The 26,454-nt window shown below is 37.7% G+C and overlaps 2 protein-coding genes and 1 long non-coding RNA gene across 5 annotated transcripts; 2 read left to right on the top strand and 1 right to left on the bottom strand.

Annotated features, from left to right (window-relative positions):
- The first annotated feature begins 6,658 nt into the window (after positions 1–6,658).
- On the top strand, positions 6,659–10,202 carry LOC143857780 (abscisic acid 8'-hydroxylase 4-like). The gene is made up of 9 exons (XM_077368262.1): positions 6,659–6,995; positions 7,108–7,429; positions 7,853–8,002; positions 8,087–8,335; positions 8,487–8,576; positions 8,962–9,040; positions 9,137–9,243; positions 9,336–9,454; positions 9,948–10,202. Exons 1-9 carry the CDS (start codon positions 6,805–6,807, stop codon positions 10,075–10,077), a joined length of 1,437 nt encoding a protein of 478 aa, XP_077224377.1. The 5' UTR covers positions 6,659–6,804; the 3' UTR covers positions 10,078–10,202.
- A 3,226-nt stretch (positions 10,203–13,428) lies between these two features.
- On the bottom strand, positions 13,429–25,959 carry LOC143857781 (thioredoxin-like 4, chloroplastic). 3 transcript variants are annotated; one of them, XR_013238763.1, is made up of 5 exons: positions 25,763–25,959; positions 22,623–23,219; positions 19,537–19,590; positions 13,847–14,104; positions 13,585–13,714 (listed from the first exon to the last, which is right to left on the bottom strand). XR_013238763.1 is itself a non-coding variant. In XM_077368263.1 (4 exons), the coding sequence occupies exons 2-4, from the start codon at positions 23,094–23,096 to the stop codon at positions 13,596–13,598; spliced, it is 651 nt and encodes a 216-aa protein (XP_077224378.1). In that variant the 5' UTR covers positions 23,097–23,219; positions 25,763–25,956; the 3' UTR covers positions 13,429–13,595. The 3 variants fall into 3 exon arrangements, 2 of the variants coding, with proteins under 2 accessions (XP_077224378.1, XP_077224379.1); XM_077368263.1 differs by lacking the exon at positions 13,847–14,104 and having other exon boundaries at positions 13,429–13,718; positions 25,763–25,956; XM_077368264.1 differs by lacking the exons at positions 13,847–14,104; positions 19,537–19,590 and having other exon boundaries at positions 13,429–13,718; positions 25,763–25,957.
- Positions 14,620–15,591, top strand: LOC143857782 (uncharacterized). The gene is made up of 2 exons (XR_013238765.1): positions 14,620–15,199; positions 15,342–15,591. It is a non-coding gene; the product is annotated as an uncharacterized LOC143857782 (long non-coding RNA).
- Positions 25,960–26,454: the final 495 nt, after the last annotated feature.

Below are 26,454 nucleotides of genomic sequence, written 5' to 3'. Positions count from 1 at the left end.
TCTCGTTTTCTACTTTTAGTTTTAATTGTTTTTTGAGAAAGTCCAAAAGCCCACTAGGAATTTTCAAATTCCCAATTAGGGGTTCTGATATTGATCAACACCTAACCAAGAAAAAAATGTTTCTACTTCCCTTTGTGCAAAACAAAAGGAATCCATTGGTTCAACTTGTGAGTCCGCTGCGTTTGGAACGATCATGGTCATTTGAGGAGTAGATCACGCGGACAATTTTCTTCACAGCTGTAATTGAGGTATTTTTTGTATTCTATGTTTTATTTAGATTATCATCAGACCATCTAGACCCTGCGTTCCTAGTATAACGGGTAAAATTGTTATAAAATTTTTATTCTATATTATTTCTAGTTCCGCTGCGTATAGTGATTTTGTCTGGTGGTGAAAACCCTTCTAACAACATCATCTTAGACAACCAGTGTTAGTCATCCGATAACAGAAAGAAATTATCGTCTTCAGCAACATCAGCGACATTTTCAGCATATAGTTTATCAATATTTAATATTGAACATCAATTTTTTGGAAATTTTATTGTAATATCAAGCGTATGTTGATTTTTCACCCCACATACATTTGAAGGGACATGTTAGAGTAGATTTATCTGTAAGTGCCTTTTTATGCACATTTCAATATTAATGAAGACCATATGAAATCAGTAGAAATTAGACCTGGCAAAAGTGACCCGTGCCCGCGGGTCGACCCGGCCCACCCGCAAATTTGCGGGCACAGGTCTAAGTTCCGTGACCCGTCAAAAACCAACCCGCGGGTGACCCAACCCGCAAAAACACGGGTCGGGTCGGGTCAACCCGCGGGCACCGGCATTTTTACAGTATTTTTTAATCTTTTTGAGAATGTTATCATCACTGTTGTTTGTTTTTTATGAGTAACTCCGCAGTCCGCACTTTATAAAAAGTACGGTATGTCCTGCACCGTAGGATTATCCAAAGTTCCAAACCGTCCATTAGATGGGGCATACCCTAAATAGGTTATGCCCCAAAATTATTTTCATCGGTTGATTATAACCCTCCGATCTATAGAGGGTTAGGATCAACTCTTTAACATTCAGATTAGAGGGATAGGATCATCCTATGGAAATGATTTTTGGAGCATAACCTATTTAGGCTATGCCCCAACTAATGGACGGTTTGGATCATCCTATGGTGTGGGCCATACATAAAGTGAGAGTGCTCAGTAGTGTTGATAACATTTAAATGTGGTTTTTATTTTATTAGAATTTGCTATCAAGCTTCTCCTTTGGCAATTTCTCGGCAAGTGGCCTTTGTGTGTGCAAAGATGCGCGCATCCAAATGTTACTAAAATTTTGCTAGAAAATGTAAAAAAGTAATCATTACACCGCAAAAAGTAAATTAGCTAAATTATAAAGTTTTGAATGAAAAATTACGTAGAAAAGGGTTATAAAATTTTAAAATTACGAAAAAAATACCAAATCATATATTGGAGGTTATGACAATTACGGGAAAAATAGAGGCTGTCAAATCAAAATAATTATTACAATCCCATATTTGCGGCATATTTGCGGGTGACCCGCGGGTTGACCCGGCCCACCCGCGGGCCGCGCGGGTCACGTAGATTTTGACCCGCCAAAATGCGGGTCATTTTTTCACCCGACCCGTGGACCCGCACCCGCATCACCCGCGGGTTGACCCGGCCCGACCCACCCGTTTGCCAGGTCTAGTAGAAATCAATACACGTGCAATGTGTAGGCCAACCCTAAAAAGAGGGGCCACGTGTGAGGAAGAGTGTTAAAGTGTAAAAGATTAAGTGGCCATCTCTAATAGCTTAAGCTTTTGGAGTAATTGGTTGTTTGACATGGTACAAGAACAAAGGTCCTAAGTTCAAAAAAGCTCTTTGATATTAAAAATCTACATGTAATGGCAAACCCATAAAGAGGGGCCTCACGTGTCACATGTAGGCCAACCCTAAAAAGAGGGGTCACGCGAGAGGAAGAGTGTTACAGTATAAAAGATTAAATAACGCCATCTCTAACTGCCTAAGCTTTTGGAGTAATTGAGTAATTGATTATTTCAAAGGGCAATTTACTTTTGAGAGGAAATCTTCCCACGTGTGCGTAATCTTCCAACCTTTAAATGATGAAAGGCCTCTTTAGTGTTGGCATGAATGGGCAGCTTTTTTCTTGGACACTGGAAGACCCCCTTGATTACATTTACAGTAATGAGAGTCAGAATCTATCTAAATCTCTTCGATTTGTTTCTCTTGGGCGAGAAGGATTCCCTTGTAGATTAATCTAGATTGAATGCCATGATCAAGGATTTATAGTATAATCACTTATAGAGAAAACCCATTTGACACATTGCTGCCTTTCCCTGATTGTAGGCCTACAATCAGTTGTCACAATCTGAAATTTACTGGTTGTTGATAATTTCTTGGGATATATAATCACTTATAGAGACAACCCATTTTTGACACATTGCCCATATTACCCTCGTGCAGCTGTTGTCATTTCCATCATTAATCAAAGAACAAAATGGCGGTGGAAAAGAGAAATTTCATTTTCATTCCTGAAAGCGTCTTTTTCACCATTTCAAGCGAGTTAAAAGTAAAACAACACGTATGCAACTCTCTAGAAAGTGATCACCACGATTGCGACACGTGTCCAGCCAGCTTTTATTGACGGTGACAACTATCCGATGTCTGGCCTAGGGGAATCAACTGGGTCCCACTTCGGGAAAGCTCCACGTCCGATCTTTTTCACTCCACCACCGACATGGGCCCGACACTCGCGCATGCGATTACGATACGAGCGCCGGTTAGTATCTAGTAGAAACCCGATATGGAAACGAGAAAGCGAATTGACGAAAGTACCGCATCAACTCAACCTTTCCTGTTTTTGGTTTGATTCTTTTGAAGGATTGGGACAGGAAAGCAAAACCCCTGCCAGAAACATCATTTTATTTTTTTTCCATTTTGAATTGTTTTTCTAAATAAGGCCGTGTTTGGATCATGGTTTTTAATTTTGACCGAAATTTCATATGTCAGTGAAGACCGAAACCGAAATCCGCAATACATGAAATGGTATTTGATTTCGCCAAAATTTCAGTAATTTCGCCCTAAATTTCGGATTTTGCCCTAAATGGGCAAAATCTCAAAATTTTAAATCCAAAAATCTAAAATTTCCTAATACTATATATATATATATATATATATATATATATATATATATATATATATATATATATATATGAGGAAAGTGTTTCTAGTCCGGCCGACTAGAGATCATTCTCTAGTCCGCCACCCAAAAACACATGGGTCCCACATATTTGGGTGATGCAAAGCATTCATTTGATGGGCCCTGACATAGAGACGGTGTCCACAAGAATTAGCTTCATAGGATCATCCCAACCCTATGGTTTGTGGAGCTTAAAATGGACGGCTATAAACCGCCACAAATCTGTCCATTTTTTAACTCCACAAATCGAAGGGTTAAGAAGATCCTATGAAGCTGAATTTTTGTGGACATCCTATCTATGATGAGGCCTATCAAATGAATGCTTTAAATCACCCAAATATGTGGGACCCATGTGTTTTTGGGTGGCGGACTAGAGAATGATCTCTAGTCGGCCGGACTAGAAACACTTTTTTTTTCTCTCTCTCTCTCTATATATATATATATATATATATATATATATATATATATATATATATATATATATATATATATAGTATTAGTTCGAAATTTCGGTAACTTAGGCCGAAATTTGCTAATAAATTAAATATTATTTTTTAATGTGAGAAGATTTCGGCCGAAACGCATACCGAAACTGAAATTTAAAACCATGGTTTGGATTGAAAGAAAAACATCTATGAGAGAAAATTTGTTCTTAAGAAATTTTTTTTATTCCACAATTTAGAGAGAAAGAATTTATATGGTGGCTGACCGTCCAAATCACAACGCCAGGGTGGCAAAACCCTGCCCTTTGATTTTTGATCCAAGTCGGAAGTCAAAAAAGGTGGTTTGACTTGGCTAAAAAATCAAGGGGCAGCTGCCCTTGTGATTTAGACGGTCGCCCACCATATAAAAACTCTTAAAGGGAAATGATATAATTATAGTTAATTTAAAGGGATACTATCGTAAAATGAAGATCCCTCTAAGTAAAATGAAGATCCCTCTAACCTCGTTCTTATAATTTTCACCCTCTTTTATTTTTCTTTTTTCTTTTTGAAAAATAAAGAAAAAGACAAATAAAAGGGGGTGAAAATTAGCGGTGCAACTCGGGTCGGGTTCAGGCCAACCCGAGCAACCATTTGCTCAACCCAAACCTGACCCGACCTGAGTTCCAATCCGACGGGGTTCAACCCGACCCAACCCGAGGAACCCTCTTTGCAAACCCGAACCCGACCCGACCCGACCAGAGATTTTAAGCTTAAAAAATAAAAATAAAATTATTAAAAATGTCGGGTTCACTCGGGTCGGGTTGCTCAAGCCCTCAACCCAAACCCAAACCCGAACACGACCCGAACTCAACCCAACCCGACTTTTTTCCGGGTTGAACCCGTCGGGTTTGGGTTGAGCCAGCCCGAGTTGCACCCTTAGTGAAAAATGTAGCAATTTTTAGGAAAATACAACTAAGAGGGGTTAGAAATATTATTATTCTTTTAGTTAGATATAAGTTCAAGAAAGCCTTCTGAAATGAAAACTATGGTTCTAGATCTTGCTCATAACCTCTAAATTCAACAGTCTTGCAACTACACCAAACATTTGGTCATCCAAATTTTTTGATTTTTAATTTTTAACCTTTACCACAAGAAAGAAGTTTTCGTCCCACGACTAGAATAGGCGGAATAGGCTTTACTCCTATGTATATTTGTAGTAAATAATTAAATATGTAATTATATAAAAAATTAGGTTTTTACTAAACTCGAATTAATCTTAGGCCATGTGTTGGCAACCATGAATCTTTTTTCCATGTAATATTAGTTTATCAAGTTGTAAGAGGAGTAGGGAGGGAAGGAGGAGAGACTGGAGAGGGCATGAATGAGGGGTGAGAAGTGGCTAGAAAACAGGGAAAACAAAAATTTTATTTTGAGTGGAGTTTTCCCCCCTTTTATCACCCATTTCTTAGTCCATCCTCCTCACACTGTTACACAGCCTCTCACATGTCTATCCCTCTCCTGTCCTCTCTCATAATTGGGTGAGCTAATATTCCATGGTTGCCAAACATGGCCTTAGATGATCACACATTTCAGGGAACTTTGAGATACACATCGAAAGAGATAATGATGACTGCCGAATATGATTAAATCTCATTTATACTAGGGATTTGTTAGGGACCATACTAATAAGTTATATACAAATTAATGTTTAGCTTGAGATATTTTCCCTCTAGGACATCTAGAATTTACGCGATATTTCAATTCCTCCCTGAAATCCAATTTTGAGTGTTCACAACAGTACTGTGTTTGGCCTCTAGCTCAAGTAGACTTTGTTCTTCAATCTTGAGGTCGGAGGTTCAATCCTAGCTTATCAACCGAAAAAAAAAAAAAAAAAAAAAAAAACTTTGTTTAACAACCGTGGAGAGTTTTTCTTGAAAAATGAGTTTTCTAAGGTTTTTTCTTTTTCTTGATGACGGAGGATGTCCCCACCCCCTTCGGGAGTAGGACTAGTCCCTACGGATACAGGCAACGACTCACTCACCACGTGTATCAGGTAAGTCGAGGGCGGGATTCAAACACTTGTCAACAGGGAGCAAACCCGTGACTTTATGCCGAAGAGCCAACGCCTCGGTGGGTTGAGTTTTCAAAGGTTTGTTGATCCCATATAAGGTAAAGATTATTTCAACAAAAACTTAATACATTTTTTCTCAAGGAAAAGTTTAAGCTGAAATAATTTTTACCTAAGGCCCTATCTGCATGGCAAGAAAAACATTTCTGACAAAAAATTTTCCTTCAGAATTATTTTTTTTTGCACGATTTAGAGGAAAGTGAAATTTATGGTTACTTTAGAGGGATATTATCATTAATTGAAGGTCCCTCTAAGTAAAAATTGAGTAGGGTTGGTTCATTTTTTCTGTAAAAAATTAGAAACTTTTACTAATATTTTTCCTTTCAAACTACTGCAATCCAAACACGGCCTAAAAGAAAGCATTAGCATTGCTTGGGAAATCATTTTTCAAGGAATTTTTTTTTCATCGTTACCAAACTTGTCCTAATTTTTCTTTCCTAATTGCAAATTACTCATAAGATATTTCTAAAATCTTACATGGGTCTGTTCTAACCACGGAAAAGTAAAAGGTTGATTTGGTCTTATTTTGATTAAATCAAAAGGAAAAGCTCAGCAATAATTATATTTATGTGGTCAATATTGGCAGTTCTTCATGAATATTATATGATTTGGTATCAGCAATAAATGGGGAGAAACGATTCAAAGAAGATAGGCGTGTAGGGTTAGAAGCTAAAAAATAGTAAATTCTCTAGAAGCTAGGGTGATATCCATCATTCCTTGGGGGTCCCTATTTTCATTAAGACACCCCTATAAAAACATTCGGTAACGGTCATTTCCGAATAATACTAAAAAAGTATCCAAAGAAATCTTTTGTAGACTTAGTCTATCTACACCCTCGATGTTTCTCCAGCCTTCTATATAAAGCCCTCTTCCAATTGCCAAATGGCCCAACTCCCTCATTTCAAAACTTTCTGCCAACACCATTTACAACAAAAACTAAAACCAGAGCTACCTCCAAAACTGCAACAAAAGCAGCAAAACACACACACACACACACACACAAAATTTCCTATCTCCATTCATTTTTTTGAGAGATGGAGATAGGTTTTGTTCCAGTCTACATCCTCCTCCTTATCCCAATTCTTATTTGCTTTCTCTTCATAAGAAAAAATCCAACCACAAGAGCTAAGCTTCCACCAGGTTCAATGGGTTGGCCTTGCATAGGAGAGACCCATCACCTCTACTCTCAAAACCCAAATGTCTTCTTTGCAACTAAACAGGAGAGGTACTTTTATCTCTCCCATGCTGAATACAACTCTAGATTTTTCTTCTTCTTTCTTCTTCCTAGATGGGTTCAAGTGTGCTGTGTGAATGGATTGAATGTGATGGTTTTGTAGGTATGGAGAGATTTTCAAGACCCATATTCTTGGTTGCCCTTGTGTTATGTTGGCTAGCCCAGAAGCTGCCAAGTTTGTGTTGGTCACACAAGCCCACTTGTTCAAACCTACATACCCCAGGAGCAAAGAAGAGATGATAGGCCCATCTGCTTTGTTTTTCCACCAAGGGGATTACCATATCCGATTAAGGAAGTTAGTGCAGAGCTCCTTGTCGCTGGACGCCATTCGAAATCTTGTCCCCGATGTCGAAGCCGCTGTGATCTCTGCATTGGAGTCTTGGGATGGTGGGCATGTCGTTAACACATTCCATGAAATGAAGAAGGTTTGTTACTTCTTCATGTTTTCTCTCAATATGACAAAAACCCCGTAGGGACCAGGATAGAACTCACCCTTAAAAGCTAGCCTATAGGAGGAGGGTGTATAAGTGCTTATTAGCCCATCCACATCTCTTTCGCTTTTCTGACGAGGGACTTTTGCTTTCACGTGGAACCCCCAACAAGCTCTGATACCACTTGTTGGGATCCGGGTGGAACTCACCCTCAATAGTTAGCGGTTAAGGCGAGGGTGTCCAAGCCTTGCCACATCTCTTTCACTTTTCTGATGTGAGATCTTTGCTTTCGTGGGGAACCCCCAACGAAACACATGTAGGATTTCGTTTTTAGTGATGTGTTTTCGGGATTTTTTTCACTTGTTTTAGATTGTTTGACATATATCTTAATTGGGACTGTTTCTTATGTTCGTGCAGTTCTCATTTGATATGGGTATTCTTGCTATCTTCGGTCGATTGGATGACAGATATAAAGAAGAGCTTAGGAAAAATTACTCCATAGTAGATAAAGGCTACAATTCCTTTCCTACAAACATACCAGGAACTCCATACAGCAAAGCAATCCTGGTAAGCAAGATTCAAATCAAACTACTCTGATATTTCTTCGCTGTAACTTCTCTGACTCAATATCTTTTCTTTATTTTCCAAAAGGCGAGGAAAAGGCTAAGCAAGATTCTGAGTGAGATTGTTTATAAGAGGAGGGAAAGGAGACTAGTTGAGAAGGATTTATTGGGATCTCTCATAGATTCAAAAGGCGAAAAGGGTGACCTTCTGACCAATGATCAAATTGCAGATAACATCATAGGTGTGCTATTCGCTGCACAAGACACTACTGCCAGTGTCCTAACATGGATTGTCAAATACCTCCATGATGATCCAAAACTTCTAGAAGCTGCAAGGGTAAGAACTAAAAACACCTAATCCCTAAGGTCACTTCAATTTTGCTTACAACTGTCACTAAATCTACGTAGTATTGATGATAATCACTTCAATTTCGCTTATAACTGTCATTAAATCTACGTAGTATTGATGATAATATACTCTTGGGCAGGATGAACATAGAGTAATATATGAATCAAATGAGGAAGGAAAACAACCCTTAACATGGGCTCAGACAAGAAACATGCGCATTACTTATAAGGTATGTAGATTAGCTTCCAACACCTGTGTTATACGTATAAAAGTAGATTTCTTTTGATCCTCATTAGTAGAAGGGTCTCTATACTAAAGAAGCACAAAATAGGAGTACTTTTGGTATGTGAAAATTGTATATTTTCCATATTTTTGTGAAACTATTATATTGGGATTAGGATTGTAATTTTACATAAGGTCTTGGTTGTAGAACTTTAGGGTATCTTGTACTTGTAATCTTTACACAAACTACTTGTATTATTTGTTTGTGTTTTTCAGCCTAATTTCTCTATTTGTTGTGTTTTTACATAACACTACTAGTCCACAGATTTTTACAAAAGATTTTTCTCCTTTTTCCAGTTTGCATGGTTGACTAAGGGAAATGAGAATTGCAGGTTATATTAGAGAGTTTGAGGATGGCAAGTATCATATCTTTCACGTATAGGGAAGCAGTTGCTGATGTTGAATACAAAGGTAAGATATATGATGGTGTTGATGAAAGTATCAAATGGGGTTGTTGGGCTTTTGTTTTTCAGTTTCTAAAATAAAAGGCACTGGGAATTGTGGCAGGATATTTGATCCCCAAAGGGTGGAAGGTTTTGCCTTTGTTCCGGAACATTCATCACAACCCTGAATTCTTCCCGGATCCTCACAAGTTTGACCCTTCAAGATTCGAGGTATGTAGAATAAAAGGTTGGACTTTTTTTTTCTTTTTTGACTTCTGAGGTTTGGGTTTGACTTATTTTGTAACTTTATATGGTGAGTGTAGGTGGCACCAAAACCCAATACATTTATGCCATTTGGAAATGGAGTGCATGCATGCCCTGGAAATGAGCTTGCCAAGCTGGAGATGCTCATCTTGGTACATCATCTAGTGACCAAGTTCAGGTAAGAGAGAGATTTGAAATGGGTAGTACTGATTTTTTTCATAGGATAAATGGGTAGTAAAAACTACTTGAATGGAGAATGCAAAAATAAAAATATTTGGAGAAAACTCTTGGGAGAGATTTCATTTTCAAGCTAGAAAATAAAGAACAAAACTTGGTTCAGGTCGGGGTCGACCCCCTATAATAGAAAAGGGTGTGGGGGTCTGGAAATATCAATTCCATGCTTACTTTTTATTTTCAGAAGTAATTGATATTTCCACACTTCTTGCTATTAGACTATTAGCAAGGGGTCTGAGGAAAGTTCCTCAGACCCCGACCTGAGCCAAGTTTTGTTCGAAACTAATGAGAGAAAAGGAGTGAATATAGGAAAATAATTGAATATGATTTTTTTTTTTAAAAGTAATAAATGAATAGAATCTTAGTACCATAGAGAGGGTATTGGCAGTGTTGAATAACATTGAAATGACTTATTTTTTGTTGCTGATTTTTTGCAGGTGGGAGGTGGTGGGATCCCAAAGTGGGATTCAGTATAGCCCATTCCCAGTCCCTCAGCATGGCCTCCCTGCTAGGTTTTGGAAGGAGTCCCAGCAGCCAAAAGACAAGGGTGTGCATGAATTCCCATGAAACCCCACAATCACATTAGGTCTTGTGACAACGAAAGAGAGCAGCAGAGAAATAACCCTTTCTTTTCCTTTGCCTATTATTCTCATGTTTAATCAAAATGGGGTCTAGTGTCGTTTTTGCTCTTACTCAAAAAGGTCTAGTGTTGTTTTTGCTCTCTCTCTCTCTCTCTCTCTCACCAATGGTGCCCCATCTTGCCTACCAACTTGTAGTTGTATTTTTCATGAGGAAAATGATTGTGAGCTTGAAGCTCATATAGCTTATATGAGCTTAAGGGCCCAAAAACATGGGTCCCACTTTTTTTGTGGTGATCCAAACCATTCATTTGCAAGGCCCTAGCATAGATAGGGTGTGTACCAAAAATCAGCTCCATTGGATTATCCTAACCCCTCCAAAAGCGGAGGGCAAAAATGGGCAGATTTGTGGCAAACGGTGTCTGTCCATTTTGCCCTCCACTTTTTGGATGGGTTAGGATGATCTAAGGAGTTGATTTTTTTTTACACACCCTATCTATGTAAGGGCCTTTCAAATGAATGCTTTGGATCATCCTAACAATGTGGGCCCACATGTGTTTGGGCCCTCAAGCTCATATAAGCTATATGAGCTTCAAGCTCACAAACATTTTCCTCATTTTTCATATATTTAAGATATGAGAAACAATACGGTCTAACTTAAGCTTTGACTCCAAAAAATTAGATGATGTCATCTACTGTTTCAGCATTGACACGTAGGTCTCTGGATGAGAGAGAGAGAGTGACCTAAGCCGGAAGGCACCCTATAAAGGACACAACAATTGTTGATGTTTAGGTTTGGTTGGTGCCACTTGAAAGTACACCACAGTTGGTGCCTACCCTGTCGGTCATACCAAGATGTGGCTACTAGGGTTTCACAGTCCCTATCTCCATTCTACATGAGATGTGTGTGCTTTGGCCGGTGCCTACATGAGATGTGTGTGCTTTGGCCGGTGCCTGTTTTTCTGATTTTTTTTTTTTGACCCAAAACCCGAAGGGTGCCATTAACAAAGGGCAACCGACTACTATATGCTACCCATCAATATTTCACTGCCTAAGTCGAGAACCCTCCAGAGAATAACCAAGAGGGCTGCTTGGTTCATGGATAGGCTATATGGGTTTAGTGTTTTTTTTCAGGATTATCCATATCCACTTTGGAACTGGGATCTTTTTTGTGTAAATAATGAGTTGATTTACATTCCCACTCTCCTAGTGCAACTAGACAATCAATAAGTACAGATCCAAGAATTGGCTTCATTCATGTTTTATTATCAGCTTATGAAACAGCCCGTTAAGGCAATGGGCATGGGTTTATTTTATCCTTGGATAGACTTGCATCTTCTGATCATGTCAACCTTTGTTCTTGGGTGAAAATATTACCAGAACAATATTGGTCTAACAGCTGACAAGAAAATTCCATAATAAACTTATCCTAGTAGGATAGTCAATCCCATAAACAGCTTATCGAAGGAATTCCATCCCCATAGTGAACAGCTCTAATGAGCCCGTTAATAATGGCATTAGAAAATCCAAGGATAGCTGGATTCTCGCCCGTTTTACCAATGAAATTTCTCCAAAAACAACTCCAAAACTACGGCCTCATACATTCCCCCACCTCTTCGGCAATCAACAGTCTCTAGGGGTGGCGGGTGGAGAGGAGGTACAGTTCTCAAGGTGGAAATGAGATTTCAATACACTATTACTACCGTGAGTGGGGGCATCTACCTATGTGTGAGACGAGGTAGGACCCAGCCTGATACAGGTTTAAGGGGCCTAGCCTATCGAGTTTCATGGAGCTTTTGGTGTATTGATTAGGTATCTAACATTTAGTATTAGAGCAAACATCACATCACGGAAGAGATAACCCGTGGAAAGGAAGCACCCCTAGAAAGGGCTACCTCGAAAAAAAAGAAGGAAGAAAAGCCACTGCAGAGTGGGCTGCCAAGGATATTAGATGGGGAAGCGTAGTTAAATATTACAATCCTAAGTGGGGGCCTGCCTAGGTATGGGACGTGGTAGCACCCATCGACAGGTTTAAAGGGCTTAGCCTAATGAGTTCCTTTAGCTCTGAAGCTTTTGACATATTGGTTAGGTATCTAACGGGTTATAAGTACAGAAACCTTTATTAAGAGGAAAACAAAAATATAAGCACTAATCAGGGGGCAGAGATGAATCTGGTGTGCTTTCCTTCATTGATCTAGATTGCCCAAGGCCAATGTTGGGTCCAAGGATAAGATGCATTTATTCATACAGCAAGAACAAGCACCAGTTTTAGCTGAGAGTTTGGTGATTAGGAAATGATATCTGCACTCCCCTCTTTCAATAATGGCACCCCTCTCTTTACACTGACAATCTCAACTCAACTAAGCCTTTGTCCCAAACTAGTTGGGGTCAGCTGAGGGTTTGGTGATTAGGAAATGACATCTGCACTCCCCTCTTTCAATAATGGCACCCCTCTCTTTTTCTTTTTCTTTTTGAAATAGCTTGGCACCCCCCTCTTTACCCTAACAATAAATTCCAAAAAGTTATCAACAGCTATTAAGAAAAGCTTTTAATAAAAATAAGTAGTGCACTGTCAAACAAAGGGAGTACAGATATCATTACCGTTGGTAGAATTTTTCTTGTGAACAGAAAATCTTTTTTGGTCCATTGAATTCACGCATTGACAATCCATGTGACTAACAATAAAACTGAAAGGTATCTTTGCTCCAAGCCCATATTTCAATGACTAGCAATGTAATGTTTTCTTCTGTTTCCCATGTGAATGGATGTAAAAGAGGGCGGCCATGTCAAGTATCAATCAAGTAAAATGCCAGTGAAGTATCTTCCAGAAAAAAAAAAATCAAATTATCTGTAGAATGGGTCAGTTCTTTCCAGAAAAATGTATGAATAACTTGCATTCATCTGGGTTAATTCTAAGAATCCAAACATACAAAATCAAGTTATCTGTAAAATGAGTCAGTTCTATCCCGAAAATTGTACGATTTAATTGCATTCATCTGGGTTACTTTTCCCAATCCAAACATAAAACCTTACACAACATCAAGTTGTATATCACTGCAATTTTCTTTTGCTTTGGCCACTGGAATGAAATACTAATCAAGACCATTTTGCAACACAGAAGAGTTCTAAAATACTTAAACAAGAGGAGGGGATATTAAAATGCATATCAGAGTACTTTATTTTTTATAATTTGTATCTGCCTACATCAAATTATATCAGGTTTCACTCTACCTCAACTTGAGCACAATGTATGAATAAGAATTTAATCAAATGGATGACTATTTGACATTATTCATAGAGAAATGGAATTGAAGATGCAAATACAAAAACTGTATACCAATTTAGCAACAAAATAAAAAAACCATTGAAATGAAATATTTTATGTTACAAACAGAGATTCAAGTACATTGACTTTACTAAAGGGGGTCAATCAATCATCACCCTCTGTATAAATACAATTATTAGATGAACAGTTATAATACATCTAGTATATAAACATGGTCTTATCTACAGATTCTGAGACGTGGGTTCTGTATACTTGAGGATGGCGGCCAAAATCCTATCCTTGTCTCTAGTTGGAAATGCTTCCAACAGGACTCCATTTTTATAGAAGTGGAAGAGGGGTACTGCCTGCATCAGTTAAATTTATCTGCTTTAGTAGCACGTAGTGAAATACATGGATTTTCTATCCATCGACAAACATTTGCATAAAAGCTGAAGAAATAATAAAGTTACTCTTATAATGGTTCTGTTTTAACTTGCCTCATCACAGACAATCTTGTGAAAGAAATAGTTCCAACCAGAACGCATATTTTGACAAAGTAATGAAAGACTAGCTAGTTGTAGGATTTTAACAAGAGTAACACTTCTGTGGGAGGACAATTTAGAGACCTCCGTGGATCCCACTTGCTGTGTGGGAACTTATAACAAAAGGAGAGAGAGCGAGGGGGGGGGGGGGGGGTAGTAACCAAAAGGGCAATAGTATATCCTTCTTTAGAGAGCTGAACTTTGTGCCCCTAAACAAATGCAAACATGCAAAAATTATAACCATAAAAATGACCAACAGAAAGAGGCCTTTAAGTGCAATTCTGCATTAAACACTTCAAACAGCATGCATTTTGTTACTCATGGAGGATGAGTTTAGTGAGGACAAGTAAAATTCAATTGCCTAGGGTGTTAGTGTATTCCCTAAAAGCCAGTTGTTGTTGTATTGAAACCATTATTATTAATGAGAATATATTGTGTCATGAGTCATGACATTTATTGGGTACTATACAGGAGTGTGTGATGTGCTTCATGACACACATTTGTCCTTACGCAGCATCATAGGATTGGTCATGCACATAGAGCTTATGTGGCAGGGAGATATGACCTTTCGGCTCTTTGCAGATCTAGAAGTTCGGTTGGGGTTGAGATTAGACATCTCGTACCGGTACACAACTAGCATCAAGCCTGCCTCCATACACGCATTCAGGTGGCTTATCTCAGTCGTTGGGGTAGTTGACCCTAAGCAGGTAGAATGAGTGCAATGAATGGTTCATGTACTGATCGGATCAATTTACAGAATAGCCTGTGATCGGAGTGTTTGGATTATCTTAATATAGAAGATTTTTGGGACGCAGCGTATATATGGCAAACAAATGAATGGTTTAGATTATCCAATTGCGTGGACCCCATTACATGCTTGCACCAAAATCGCAAACAAAATCTTTTGGATTGCTGTCTGACTGTATGCATGTCTGCAAACAATAACTAAAGATCAGCTTTCAGATTTTCTACCTAATATTAGCCTTCACCAATTCCATGTGTCTAGCAAATATTAACTTGAAGATACGAAAAACATAAAGATATCCTAATTTTAGAGGAAGAAACTTTTTCATAAGCTTATATATAGAGGCACATAGGGACAGTGCAAGACACAAGCTTAGTAACCCGTCATCCACACAAGCAATAGTAGTTTACCTTCAAAGTTGTAATGGGTTCTTTGAAATTCTTCCTGGTGGCACTCCTTTTGGCAGGCATTGCAACAAAAGAGGTTGCTGAAGCAACTAATCGCCTTCCATTTCTCAACGAGCTCAACGGTGTCACGCCTACTATTGTCAATCCAAACAGTAAACAATCTATCCCAATCTTATTTTCTATTGTCATCTACATGATAGGCTTAAAGAGTGCCTTTTACTAATGTTTTTGTAGTTAATTTGTATGTTTTGTGAAATGATAAGGAGGGTTTATGATTAGATATTTTGTTTTCAGGTTGTGATACATGCGGACCTTCGGGGTGCTGCCTATGCACAATCCTTCAGCATAGGCTGATATGCAACCACTGCTGCGGAGAAGGCGAAAAACCCAAGTATCCTTGAGTATTTAGGACATGTAAATGGAGGTTGTGGACAAGCAGCAGTACTTTTTCAGTCCATTAACCTTCCTTGATTACTATGGAACTGGGATTATCATATAATAAAATTGAAGAATAAATGAGAAGGTTTTGTTCTTTGGGCTTTTCTTATTTGTGTTGGTGGTTTTGTTTTCTTGCTCTTTAAATTTCATTTTCATTTGTTCTGTTTGTGTGTGTGTGTGTGTGTGTGTGTGTGTGTGTGAGAGAGAGAGAGAGAGAGAGAGAGAGAGAGAGAGAGAGAGAGAGAGAGAGAGAGAGAGAGAGATATTTCAAAGGTTTGTGAAAGGACGAGGAGGAGGGAATTGGATTTTTGCCTGAGAATTGGAGCCTTTTACCAATACCGCTATTCAAAAGACACAATGAAGATTAAAGCTTTTATTAAAAGAAAATATAGTGAAATGAATTGAATATTGCATCTATTGATTGTAGAATATCAGCTCTGAATAGATCTGACCGTTGGATTGTGTGTGGTAGATCAAGTATTTTGGATAGATTAAGCAACTCAGTTGGATTAGGATGATCTTAGATTAGGATAATAGCTTTCCCATGCTCACCCTAAGTGCACCATAAAAGCACAGTTTAAGGTTAACTGTAATCGTCCAAAATATCAATGAAATCTTTGTAATTTATCACATGCACCCCCTGTTTCGTATACTGTATCCATCAGTACATATCACACACCTCCCTCTTAATTTTATACATAAATCTTATCATATAAAGATGACAGATTTGTAACGGTTGGTTGCATGCCAGGACAGTCCCCCTTCTGCCAATGTGGCATCTAAATATATGTGGCACCTGTAATTCGAAAGATTGTCTGTCTCCCTGCGAATGCAGCATTCACTCTCTTCGTAAGCCCCTACATTTCGTAATCAAGGCCTTCTCCTTTCCAAACGCCCGCTATAAATGACACGAGCCACCAACAAAATACCTAGCATTCTCTTCCTCTCTATTTATCTTCTTCCCTCTTTCAGGAGGTAACTCTAGCATAATATTTTTCTCTCCAAAATCATGGCTCTCACAAGGGCGTTGGCGATCGAGCGGGACGGAAATGTTTTCGTCTTCCTGTCAGCTACGACCTGCTGCTTTTCCAGGTCGGATTTGGGTTTCTGGAGGGAAGAATGGTTGCATTAGGTTTTCTGATGGGAGGCGAGAGTAAAGCTAGAAATGAGGCTATGGAGTGGCATTGGTTATTCTGTTAATCAGGACCCTTTAATATGTCCATAAACCTGAGGGGTTGTTTTGGTCTATGGGCACGCCATATAGCTTTGGTCAATCTCAGAGTAGTCCCCGGTCTGCGATTACTTACGGGTAGTGCTGGGTCATCGGGTAACCCATGGGATCAATAGTCATGCTCACCAAGGAATCCTCCACCACTCTTGTAGAGGAAAGTCATTTACGGTTTCAATCTCAGCTGGGCCTTTAAATAATGGGTGGCCAACTGGTTTGATAAATTGTTTATCAAAAGATTTTTCGAAAAACAAAAGAGCGGCTGCTATTCACTCTTGACAAGTTGGACATAGTTGACATTTTTACCCTTACATGAAGTGGAGTATTGTAAATTGTAATATAGGGTGGCGTGGCCCATTTACATTAAAACTCCCCTCTGGTAAATGTCATTTGCTTTAAGTTGGAGGGAGTTTTTTTTCCCTCTTTCACGACTTGAATAAAAGAGGAAAAGTTGTGGGTCGTGAGAGACACAACCACGTGACTTCTTGCCCTAGTCTCCTCTCTCTCTCTCTCTCTCTCTCTCTCTCTCTCTCCCGCCTTTCCTCCTTTCTCTTTCTTTCTTCTCGTTTTTAGATCTCTCTAACCTAATTCAACTGGATTAAAAGTGGGTTTTTAGGTTGGTTAGATAGTATAAATTTTATGTTTTAAGGAAGTTTTGGACAATCTTCCGATATCATTTTAAAATTGAAGAATTGGGATCTCTTGGTCTTCATTCGTGATAGGTGATCACTTGTTTTTCTTCCTTTCTCCACTTGATTTCTAATTGAACCCCATAAATTTTCATTAAAAAACTATTGTTTGTAGTCAAAACTAAAAAGAGAATAAGAAATTGGATTGCACATATAGCATTTTTATTCTATTGTTAGCACAAACCATATTCATTGTGGAATAAATCCCTAAACAAAGCACAAACTATATAGTATATACATCATACAATAACTCATCATATAATTTATCACAACGGTAAACAAAGGGCGTACTCAATTCTATAATAATCATCATACAAAGAAATGCCAACAATAAACAAAGTATATTGAAATGAATTTCATATTGAAATTGCAAACCACTTCTCAAAATCCAAAACAAACAGAATCGTAAAATTGGTGAAAGGAATCGTAAAAATCGCATGATTCAAAGTCGGAACGTACTTGAATCGTACGATTTTTACGAAAAAACGATTCTTCCTTCCGATTTGAATCGTTCAACCCACGATTCGATTTGAATCGTATGATTCAAATCGTAAATCGTATGATTTTAACAACAAATGGGTGTATATATGTTCCTTAGGACACTTTAGTCTTTGTACTCTTCTCTTTTATATAAATACACAAGTGAGGGGGAGAGATCCCTAACTCACACATTCTCTTCACTCTCTTCACTCTCAACATGGTACAGAGACTGAAATTTCATTTTCCTGAAATTTCGGTCCAAAATTTAAGGGATTTCATCCAAAAATATGGATTTTTTGATAATTATTTGATATTATCCTGAAATTTCAGCTGAAATTACCGAAATAAAGGAAATTTCAATCGAAATAAATTGGGAGAAAAAATAGCCGTTTTGGCTTTCGTCTAATTTCGGCTGAAATTTTGGTTTCGGTGAGGACCGAAACACATTCTGAAACCGAAATTAAAACCTTGGTAGGAATACAAAAGCTAAAGACCTTCTTGCAGAAAGAGTTTTCCACAAAAGACCTTGGTCATCTTAGGTATTTTCTGGGCATTGAGGTAGCCTTTTCCAGTAGAGGACTCTCTCTCATAGAGGAAGTATGTCTTGGATTTACTAGATGAAACAGGCTATCTTGGAGTGAATCTTACTTCTGTTCCCATGGACCCGAATGTGAAACTTCGTCCAGACGAAGGGGATTTATTAGATGACCCTAGCAGGTATAAGAGGTTATTTGGCAAACTCATATATCTCACAGTCACTCACCCAGATATCTCATTTGTTGTTGGAGTTGTCAGCAAGTATATGAGCTCACCACGTACTTCGCACTGGGCAACAATGCTTCAAATTGTTAGGTACTTGAAAGGGACTCCAGGGAGAGGCTTGTTGTTGAAGAAACAAGGTCATGAGAAGATAGAGGGGTTCACGGATGCCGATTGGGAAGGATCTCCGGCTCTCAGGAGATCAGCCACTGGATATTGCACCTTCATAGGAGGTAACTAGGTGTCATGGCGAAGCAAGAAACAAGATGTTATAGCTTAATCAAGTGCCGAAGCCGAATACAAAGCCATGGCTCACACGAGTGGAGAACTCATCTGGTTGCGTTCCCTTTAGTCAAAGATCCGCTTCCCTCCTTCCTCTTCTTCTCAGTTGTATTGTGACAATAAGGTTGCAATCCATATTGCTACAAATCCTGTCTCCCATGAGAGGACTAAGCATATTGAGGTAGATTGCCACTTCATATGTCAGAGAATCCAGAAGGGTGAGATATGCACAGTGTTTAATCGATCAGTGGATCAATTGGCTGATATGTTGACCAAGCCATTAATCAAAGCTAAGTTGAGTAACATTTTTAACAAGCTACGAATGCTTGATATATACATTCCAGCTTGAGGGGGAGTGTTAGCAGGTGTATATGTGTGCCTAAGGGCACTTTAGTCTTTATACTCTTCTCTTTTATATAAATACACAAGTGAGGGGGAGAGATTTCTAACTCACGCATTCTCTTCACTCTCTTCACTCTCAACATCTATAATGCAACGCACATAACTAAAACCAAATGTTCAGTCTTTCATTTCCAAAGTTAGATATACAATTCTATGTATTGCTATTTATTAAATTTCTAGTTCCAAGTGAAATCCATTCAAGAAAAATTACTCTAATTCTTAGTCGGTCAGCCACCTCAGACTCCTCATCATACTCATCAATAACCTGTAGTAATACACAAAACCAAAATTCATGTTTAGTTATTAAAATGGATAACTATAATCAAATGATACTCAAGCTTGATGTAGGACAATACCTAATCAAGGGAAAATCCTACACTCCTAATGGGATAAAGGCTTTAGGAACTATCTAGGGTTGAATTAACACATGACTATTCTACGTGCAGCAACAATAATGAGAATTAAATTGCAGCTAATAATTAGAAAACTAACAATTAACAAGAATTAATTTTATGCAAATCAATCAAATGATAAAGATTCGTAGGATGATTTGTTAATAGTAAAATTAGTCCTAAACTAGGTTTTACGCATGCAACCAAATAACTAAAAGCTAATGCAAATACCGATGAATTACATATAAACAAGCATGGAAATAGTAATAATCAATGAAGAACATCAAAAAAATTATCAACTGCAGTAATGGGTTAGCAGTGATGGGTTCAAAGCAGTCCAGATTTAGACTAAATGGGTATTTCGGTAATTTTACAGATCTGGAATTTTGGGTTTATACTGTTGTCTATATTACAGCTATGATCTAGAAAGGTAAATGGAAATAAATCTAGGGTTTAGGTAGAAGTTTTGATGGTAGGTTTAGGCTAGGGATCTCAAAAACTAGTTTTAGGGCTTGAAAAGGGTGAAAATCTCAACTACGCTCAAAAGGGGTTTAGGGTAATGGATCTTGAATGTTTTAGATGAGGTTTAATCACAAAAGCAATCCCTCAAAATCTCAGATTGAGATCTTGAAGAACAAACTCCTATCAAATAACTTGCTCATCAAACATCAAAACATTATCTCTTGTTGAAATGTATAGTTTAGTAATTAAAATGGATAACTATAATCAAATGATACTAAAAAGGATAACTATAATAAAATGATACTCAAGCTCCTATCAAATAACTTGCTCATTAAACTTCAAAACATTATCTCTTGTTCAAATGTATAAAAACTATAGCATTTGATGCGCGTATAAAAGTGCCAAACTGACATGATTTTAGAGAGATGATCAACTCTAAGAACCAAAACTAGTTTCTGATCCATTCCACCATTTAACCATGAATACAGGAAATTGTTGTGATTTTATGGATGGAAATGAGAAAGCAATGTCATGGATTAAGTAACATAAAATGGTGGCGGAACAACTAGCGAGATGAAAAGGAGATGCAAATATCAAAAAAGAAAATTAGACATAGTGCATGGTTATGATTGTGGATTTATGGAGACAAGGAACTTTGGGTGGGGTAAGCCTTTTTGCAAGGGGCCGTGAGGAGAATAATTGTTATATGAAACAAAAAGGCGGGCAGATGTGTAGAAAAACGGGTGAATTTGGTATCTAAGGGTTCACCTTGGTGGAGGAACAATTCCAATAGGTACGAACTTCAATCTTGCGATCCGCAAGAGATTGTGAGCAATAATGGAGGAAGTAATATTTGGTCAAGTCCTCCTACTTAGTTAAACAGAGGAGGGCTTAACTTCTCGGGATTTGTGATTCATAAAGATCTCATTAAGCTAACTCTAAGTAGTACAAAAAGGTGATCTTGATTGGAATTGCAGAGAGATAGAGAGAGAGAGTTTGGTTCTGGAATTGCACACACACACACACACACACAGAGAGAGAGAGAGAGAGAGAGAGAGAGAGAGAGAGAGAGAGAGAGAGAGAGAGAGAGAGAGAGAGAGTTCTCCTACCTTTTGTTGTAGATTCTCTTCCAAATTTAATAGTCAACCTATTATTGACAAAGCAAATGGGGCCGAAATCCCATCACCAGATGATCTTGATTGGATAATGAAAACCTCATGAGTAACGAATTCCCTATGGGTGTTTAACACCGAATCATTTCCCTTATTCTCCAACCAAAGCAAGCCTGTCCAAACCTTATGTCAATTGCCTCATTTGGACCACTTTGCCCTTTTTTCATTTTACATTCGTATATATAAAATGTAGATTAGTCCAGCTGACTTTTTCCACACTTATGATTCACCACTACTCCTGGAGAACTTCTGCATATTTTCAAATCATTTCAGTTAATGCACAAAACTCCCACATCTCTAGGAAACCTTGAGTAAATGCTTGAACCTACGGTTATGTTAACTCTCACATCAGCTTAAAAAAAAACTAGTCAATGACGCGTTTGAAAGCTCCTATTTGGCTAGAAATAGCTGATTGCGACTCTTGCACATTTGAACATGTGTTCCATGATTTCAAACAACCAGATACTACAAACTTTCTATAACAACTAATGGAGGGATCATCACAAGTGGAGATTTTTTATTCTCCCTCCATGAGGGCTCTGAATAGCTTTTGTTTGTTTTCTCTTTCTTTTCTTTGTTTTCTTTTGTACTGACCATCTCGGTAGCGGGGTTCTTCCATGTTTTACTTTATTATAATCCAGCATTTCCAGAAAAAAACAACAACTAATGGAGTAATAGGCATCGTCTGTTAATTCAAACACATGAAATACACTAATACAGCAGTCACGAATCCATGAATGGGTGTACCTTTTCCCTCATAGCTAGCACACACAGGTTATCAGCCTCTTTGTGGGATGGTGGAATTCCTTGAATTTTGCACCCAAAAAATCTTGGATTTACCCTTGACAACAATAGCATGCTTTTTTTTTGAAATCAACTCCCTCAAACAAATGGGTAAATGTTTACAAGAGTATACCAGTGGTCAGGGGTGACACTTGAGCAAGTTCTCCAAACAAAACAGGCATGACAAAAGCTACAGCCAAATGTGCATGCAAGGGATAATTAAAAGAAAAAGAAACACATGTGATTGTGGGACCTTGCACTGGTTTTCCCATGTATAGGTCAAGGAATCATTATCTTTGGAACTACAGAATGTTTAAAAAAATAGTAGAAACCATGTAAAATTCAAAGTTCAGAATGCTAGGAAATTCATGAAACCAAAATTATTTCAAAGCTGAGTTGTCAAAAAGTGGATTTCATAAATTTGCATAAATATACTAAATTTACATCCAGAAAGTCCAAATTAATCAGAAGTAATGAACCATACTTACATTATGCTTTAAGAATATAACCGGTGCCCCTTCATCACCAGATCCCTTGCATAGTTTTGCGAACCCGTGTTCTATATACTTGCAGCTTCCACAGGAAGTACGATAAAAATCTACCACAACTAAGGAATTAGTTTCCTTAGCTCTATCCAAAATTTTAAGAAATTCCTCATCAGTCTTAAATTCTCTTACACATTCAACAGGACAAAGCCCATCATCCTCATCAATATCGGAGAGTTCTCCTTGATTTTCACCCAACTTGTCTTTGTATTCTGTAGCTTGAACGCCATTATTAAGTTTTACTGTGTCCAGATTTGCATTCTTTAAGATGGAAGGAATGTTTGCTTTTAATAGCCAAAATTTACTCTGATTTCGGAACCCTGCATGAAGTGACCCAGGAACTCCACAAGGAAGTCCATCAAGGATTTTCACAGGATTAAAAGAGGCCCTTGGCTGGAGCAAACTCTGCCTTGGCATTGCAAAAATAGCAAAGCACCTCAACAACAGGATGAAATTTCCAACAAATGAGATTTGTTGATAGTCTCCACAATAAATAAAATGCCTTCTAAATTGATTGTTCACTTACCCTGTAACTGTTAGCTGTAAAACAAAACCATAACCATCAGAATAGAAAATATTAGTTTGTCATGAAATTATTGATATTTTCATGTCTTCAAGAATAAGAACGAGTGTGAAATATCAGAATACAAGATGAGAAGGATGCAAACAGAATAAGTAAAGGAGATGGGCAGTGAACAATGATGGTCAGCAGTGGCAAAATACGAGATTTGTTTAATTTAAGAAGTAATACTCTTTGCTTTTCAAAATAAAGACAGAGAAACATCAATTGCCTCAAGTAAAAAGAATTTATGCTCTTAAACTGGCAATAGGATTAGGATGTATTCACAAGATACAAGCAAAATGATGAACTGGAGATGCTCATTAAGCATGGATGGTACGAACCATAGGACTAAATTAATTTATTAAACAAGTATTATTTTTTGTAGTATTTCAAAATTAAAGCCAGATCCATCAAATGTTCCAGGTAAGAATATGCCTGCATCTGAAACTATCAATGGGAGCATATATACACACTGAATCCAGGAAGAAGTTATTACAATTGATATACTTTATTGTATAGCATGAGCGGAATTTTTTCATTTATCTTATAATTAGATTGTTTAGCCACTACACACCAAAATTTTTATTTCTGTAATTATACTAATTCTAATTAGAATGTAATGAGTTAGATAAACCATGAGTATTACATTAATCCAAAATCTTTTAAGGGTTTGCACGGTAGATGAGGTGCGATGCTCCTATAGCAGAAACATGTGTTTTAAGGGGATTGCCAGAAAATCATTGAAGTAGATAACATTAAAGATTTATATCCCTTCAACATTGTCCATTTGCAACGGATATTAAAAGGCTGAGTACTATGGTAATGCCACACTCCTAAACCAAGCTTTGGATTGTGCATGACACCTTTGTCAACTAACTTGTAAATGTAACAACTTAGTTAAAAATAGCCAAGATACGGTAGCTGACTTGATCAATAAGAAAACCATTGGGATTCATCCAGGAATAGCAACTTACGGTTCTCTGGGATAGCCAATACCATCCTATACTATGATACCTGGATCCTTTAGAAATCTAGAGTATCCAAGAATCGGATAAGGATACTCGGCAAGGGTAAGGGACACACCTCGGATACTCCTGACCCATATTCTATTATGTTTCCCTTTTTTCTGACAAGTTGATGATGCTCAATTAACGATCCTCGCCTATATTACAAAAGCATATCATAGATTTGGCCACTCAGGTACTCCTGATGCGTATCATGTTTTAGCTTTCAATGATCTTTACCCATAATGAAAAAAGCATATCTAATTCTCGTCGTACCCATATCCTAAGACTTTGGGCTTTAAGCGGTCCTTGTGCTTGATCCCTAATCGTATTGTATATGCTTACCAATATCTCGGTAACATAGATCGTATCCATTCCCTTGCCATTGTTTCCTCAAAAAGATAGAAACATTTTAAAAGCCAATAATTCCAGAAGCTTCTCTTCCAAATGGTGATCCAATTGATCAACTCCGAAAATCTACTATTCCCATCATTAATCCTGACATAAATAATTGAATTCTGAAAATTATTAGGAGAAGCCCTTGGCTTTTCAAAATCTGGTGCTTGCTATTTTTCTTTGATACGGGATCCACAACTTTTTTTTTTCTTTTGAACTGATAAAAGAAGAATAAAAAAGATATGCTAGGGGCAGCCTGAAAGTAAAATTGACACAAGAAGACAAAGCAAAAGAGAAGAAAAAGTAAAAACAAAAAAGACTACAACTTAAGCATGTTGTACCAAACAACTAGTGTTTCCTTCACGATGTGTATGAGTGAAGGAACACTCATCAAAACTAATAAAAATGTCACTTATCTCTCGAAAGTGTCTCCTCATTCATAACCCTATTCTCACTATGGACTTGTTATTTAGTAGAAAAATTATGTCCAAAACCTTCCCCCACCCCCCGTGTGAACATTGACTTGATTGAAACCATGTTCAAATATCATGCCTCTTTTCTCAACTAATAAAGAGAATCATGTTCTCCTTTCTTTCCCAATTAAATCAAAGCACCTAACATTCCTCAAGCCTTCTCTAAATTGTTGTAAAGTGAAGCTTCATGATAATCTTCTAACACCATACTCTTAGAAACCACCCCATTTACCCTCTGGGCTATCTAGCTGAAAAGTAATTATTGGGTAGTCAATAAAATTAAGGCACTTTTGTTTTGGATTTTGAGGAGTCAGTCCAAAACTAGGAATTCCCTTGGTTCACATTCTAAAAACTTTGCCTACTTCTTTTGATCTCCATAGGAATTGACTTGGCCAATAAATTAGCTTTCCTATTCTTTTCCTTTGGCCAACATTTATGCAGTTCAAATTGCTGTATTAGAAGAACAAGAACAAAGATCTTGCAAGAACCGAAATAAACAGGAATTATTTATACAAGGGAAAGAAATGAGAAAAGAAAATGGTCCTTTGTATCTTCTTCTACTATATGGGTTCGAAAAATAAAAACTAAAAAACAGGGTTTTAGTAAGAGATGAAAACATAGAACATCTCTATGGAGGAAAATGCTTACCTGTTTGTGTCGAGATGAGAAGAAGATACGGATTGAGAAAGAAAAAAAATCTAAGTCTAGCAGTTGAGAGAAACCCTCCCGAAAATTGAAAAATCAACGAGCGTTTTGCATTTTCTTGGTGGTTTTCTTTGGTGGCCTACAGGCTCCATCCTTACCACACAAATTTCTGCAACTGTTCACGTGTTTTGAAAGGGGAAAAAAACAAACCCTCTAGAAAGAGACCGAAACCAAAATCATATATACCCGAAACGGTACAATATTTTGACCGACATTTCGGTCAAAATTTCGTTTATCCCGAAATTTTGTCTGAAATTTAAGGATTTCACTCAAAAATCTCGATTTTTATTCATTATTTAATATTATCCCGTAATTTCGGCTGATATTACCTAAATTTCGCTAATTTCAGCCGAAATTTTGTACGAGATAAAATATGAGTTTATTTGAATTCATCGAATTTCTGCCAAAATTTTGAAATTTTGGTTTCGATGAGGTGAGAAACCTGTACTGAAACCGAAATTTAAAACCATGGCTTTATCCATGGTGAGAGACCATGGGAGAGGGATTGTTGCTAGAAGGGACTGAGTTATATGGTGGCCAACCATCAAGTCCCTTGTAGGTGGTACGATGGAAGTACCATCCTTGATATTTGATCCAGCAGCAGCCTCTTAAAAAGTGGTCTGCTTTTGGATCAA

Source organism: Tasmannia lanceolata, unplaced genomic scaffold (assembly GCF_043159265.1).
Source record: "Tasmannia lanceolata isolate RefF3 unplaced genomic scaffold, GAP_Taslan_0.1 ptg000025l, whole genome shotgun sequence".
Taxonomy (NCBI): Eukaryota; Viridiplantae; Streptophyta; class Magnoliopsida; order Canellales; family Winteraceae; genus Tasmannia; species Tasmannia lanceolata.
The sequence above is the reverse complement of the archived record's forward strand: the minus strand, read 5'-3'. Positions and strand labels throughout refer to the sequence as shown.

Coding starts and splice junctions, on each gene's coding strand:
- LOC143857781 (XM_077368263.1), bottom strand. CDS start 23,096: ATGCCAAGGCAGAGTTTGCTCCAGCCAAGGGCCTCTTTTAATCCTGTG. Junction 19,591..22,622: donor TTATATTCTTAAAGCATAAT/GTAAGTATGGTT, acceptor GTATTACTACAG/GTTATTGATGAGTATGATGA. Junction 13,719..19,536: donor CTGACCGACTAAGAATTAGA/GTAATTTTTCTT, acceptor TAACTGATGCAG/GCAGTACCCCTCTTCCACTT.
- LOC143857780 (XM_077368262.1), top strand. CDS start 6,805: ATGGAGATAGGTTTTGTTCCAGTCTACATCCTCCTCCTTATCCCAATT. Junction 8,577..8,961: donor ACATGCGCATTACTTATAAG/GTATGTAGATTA, acceptor TGAGAATTGCAG/GTTATATTAGAGAGTTTGAG. Junction 9,244..9,335: donor TTGACCCTTCAAGATTCGAG/GTATGTAGAATA, acceptor TGGTGAGTGTAG/GTGGCACCAAAACCCAATAC.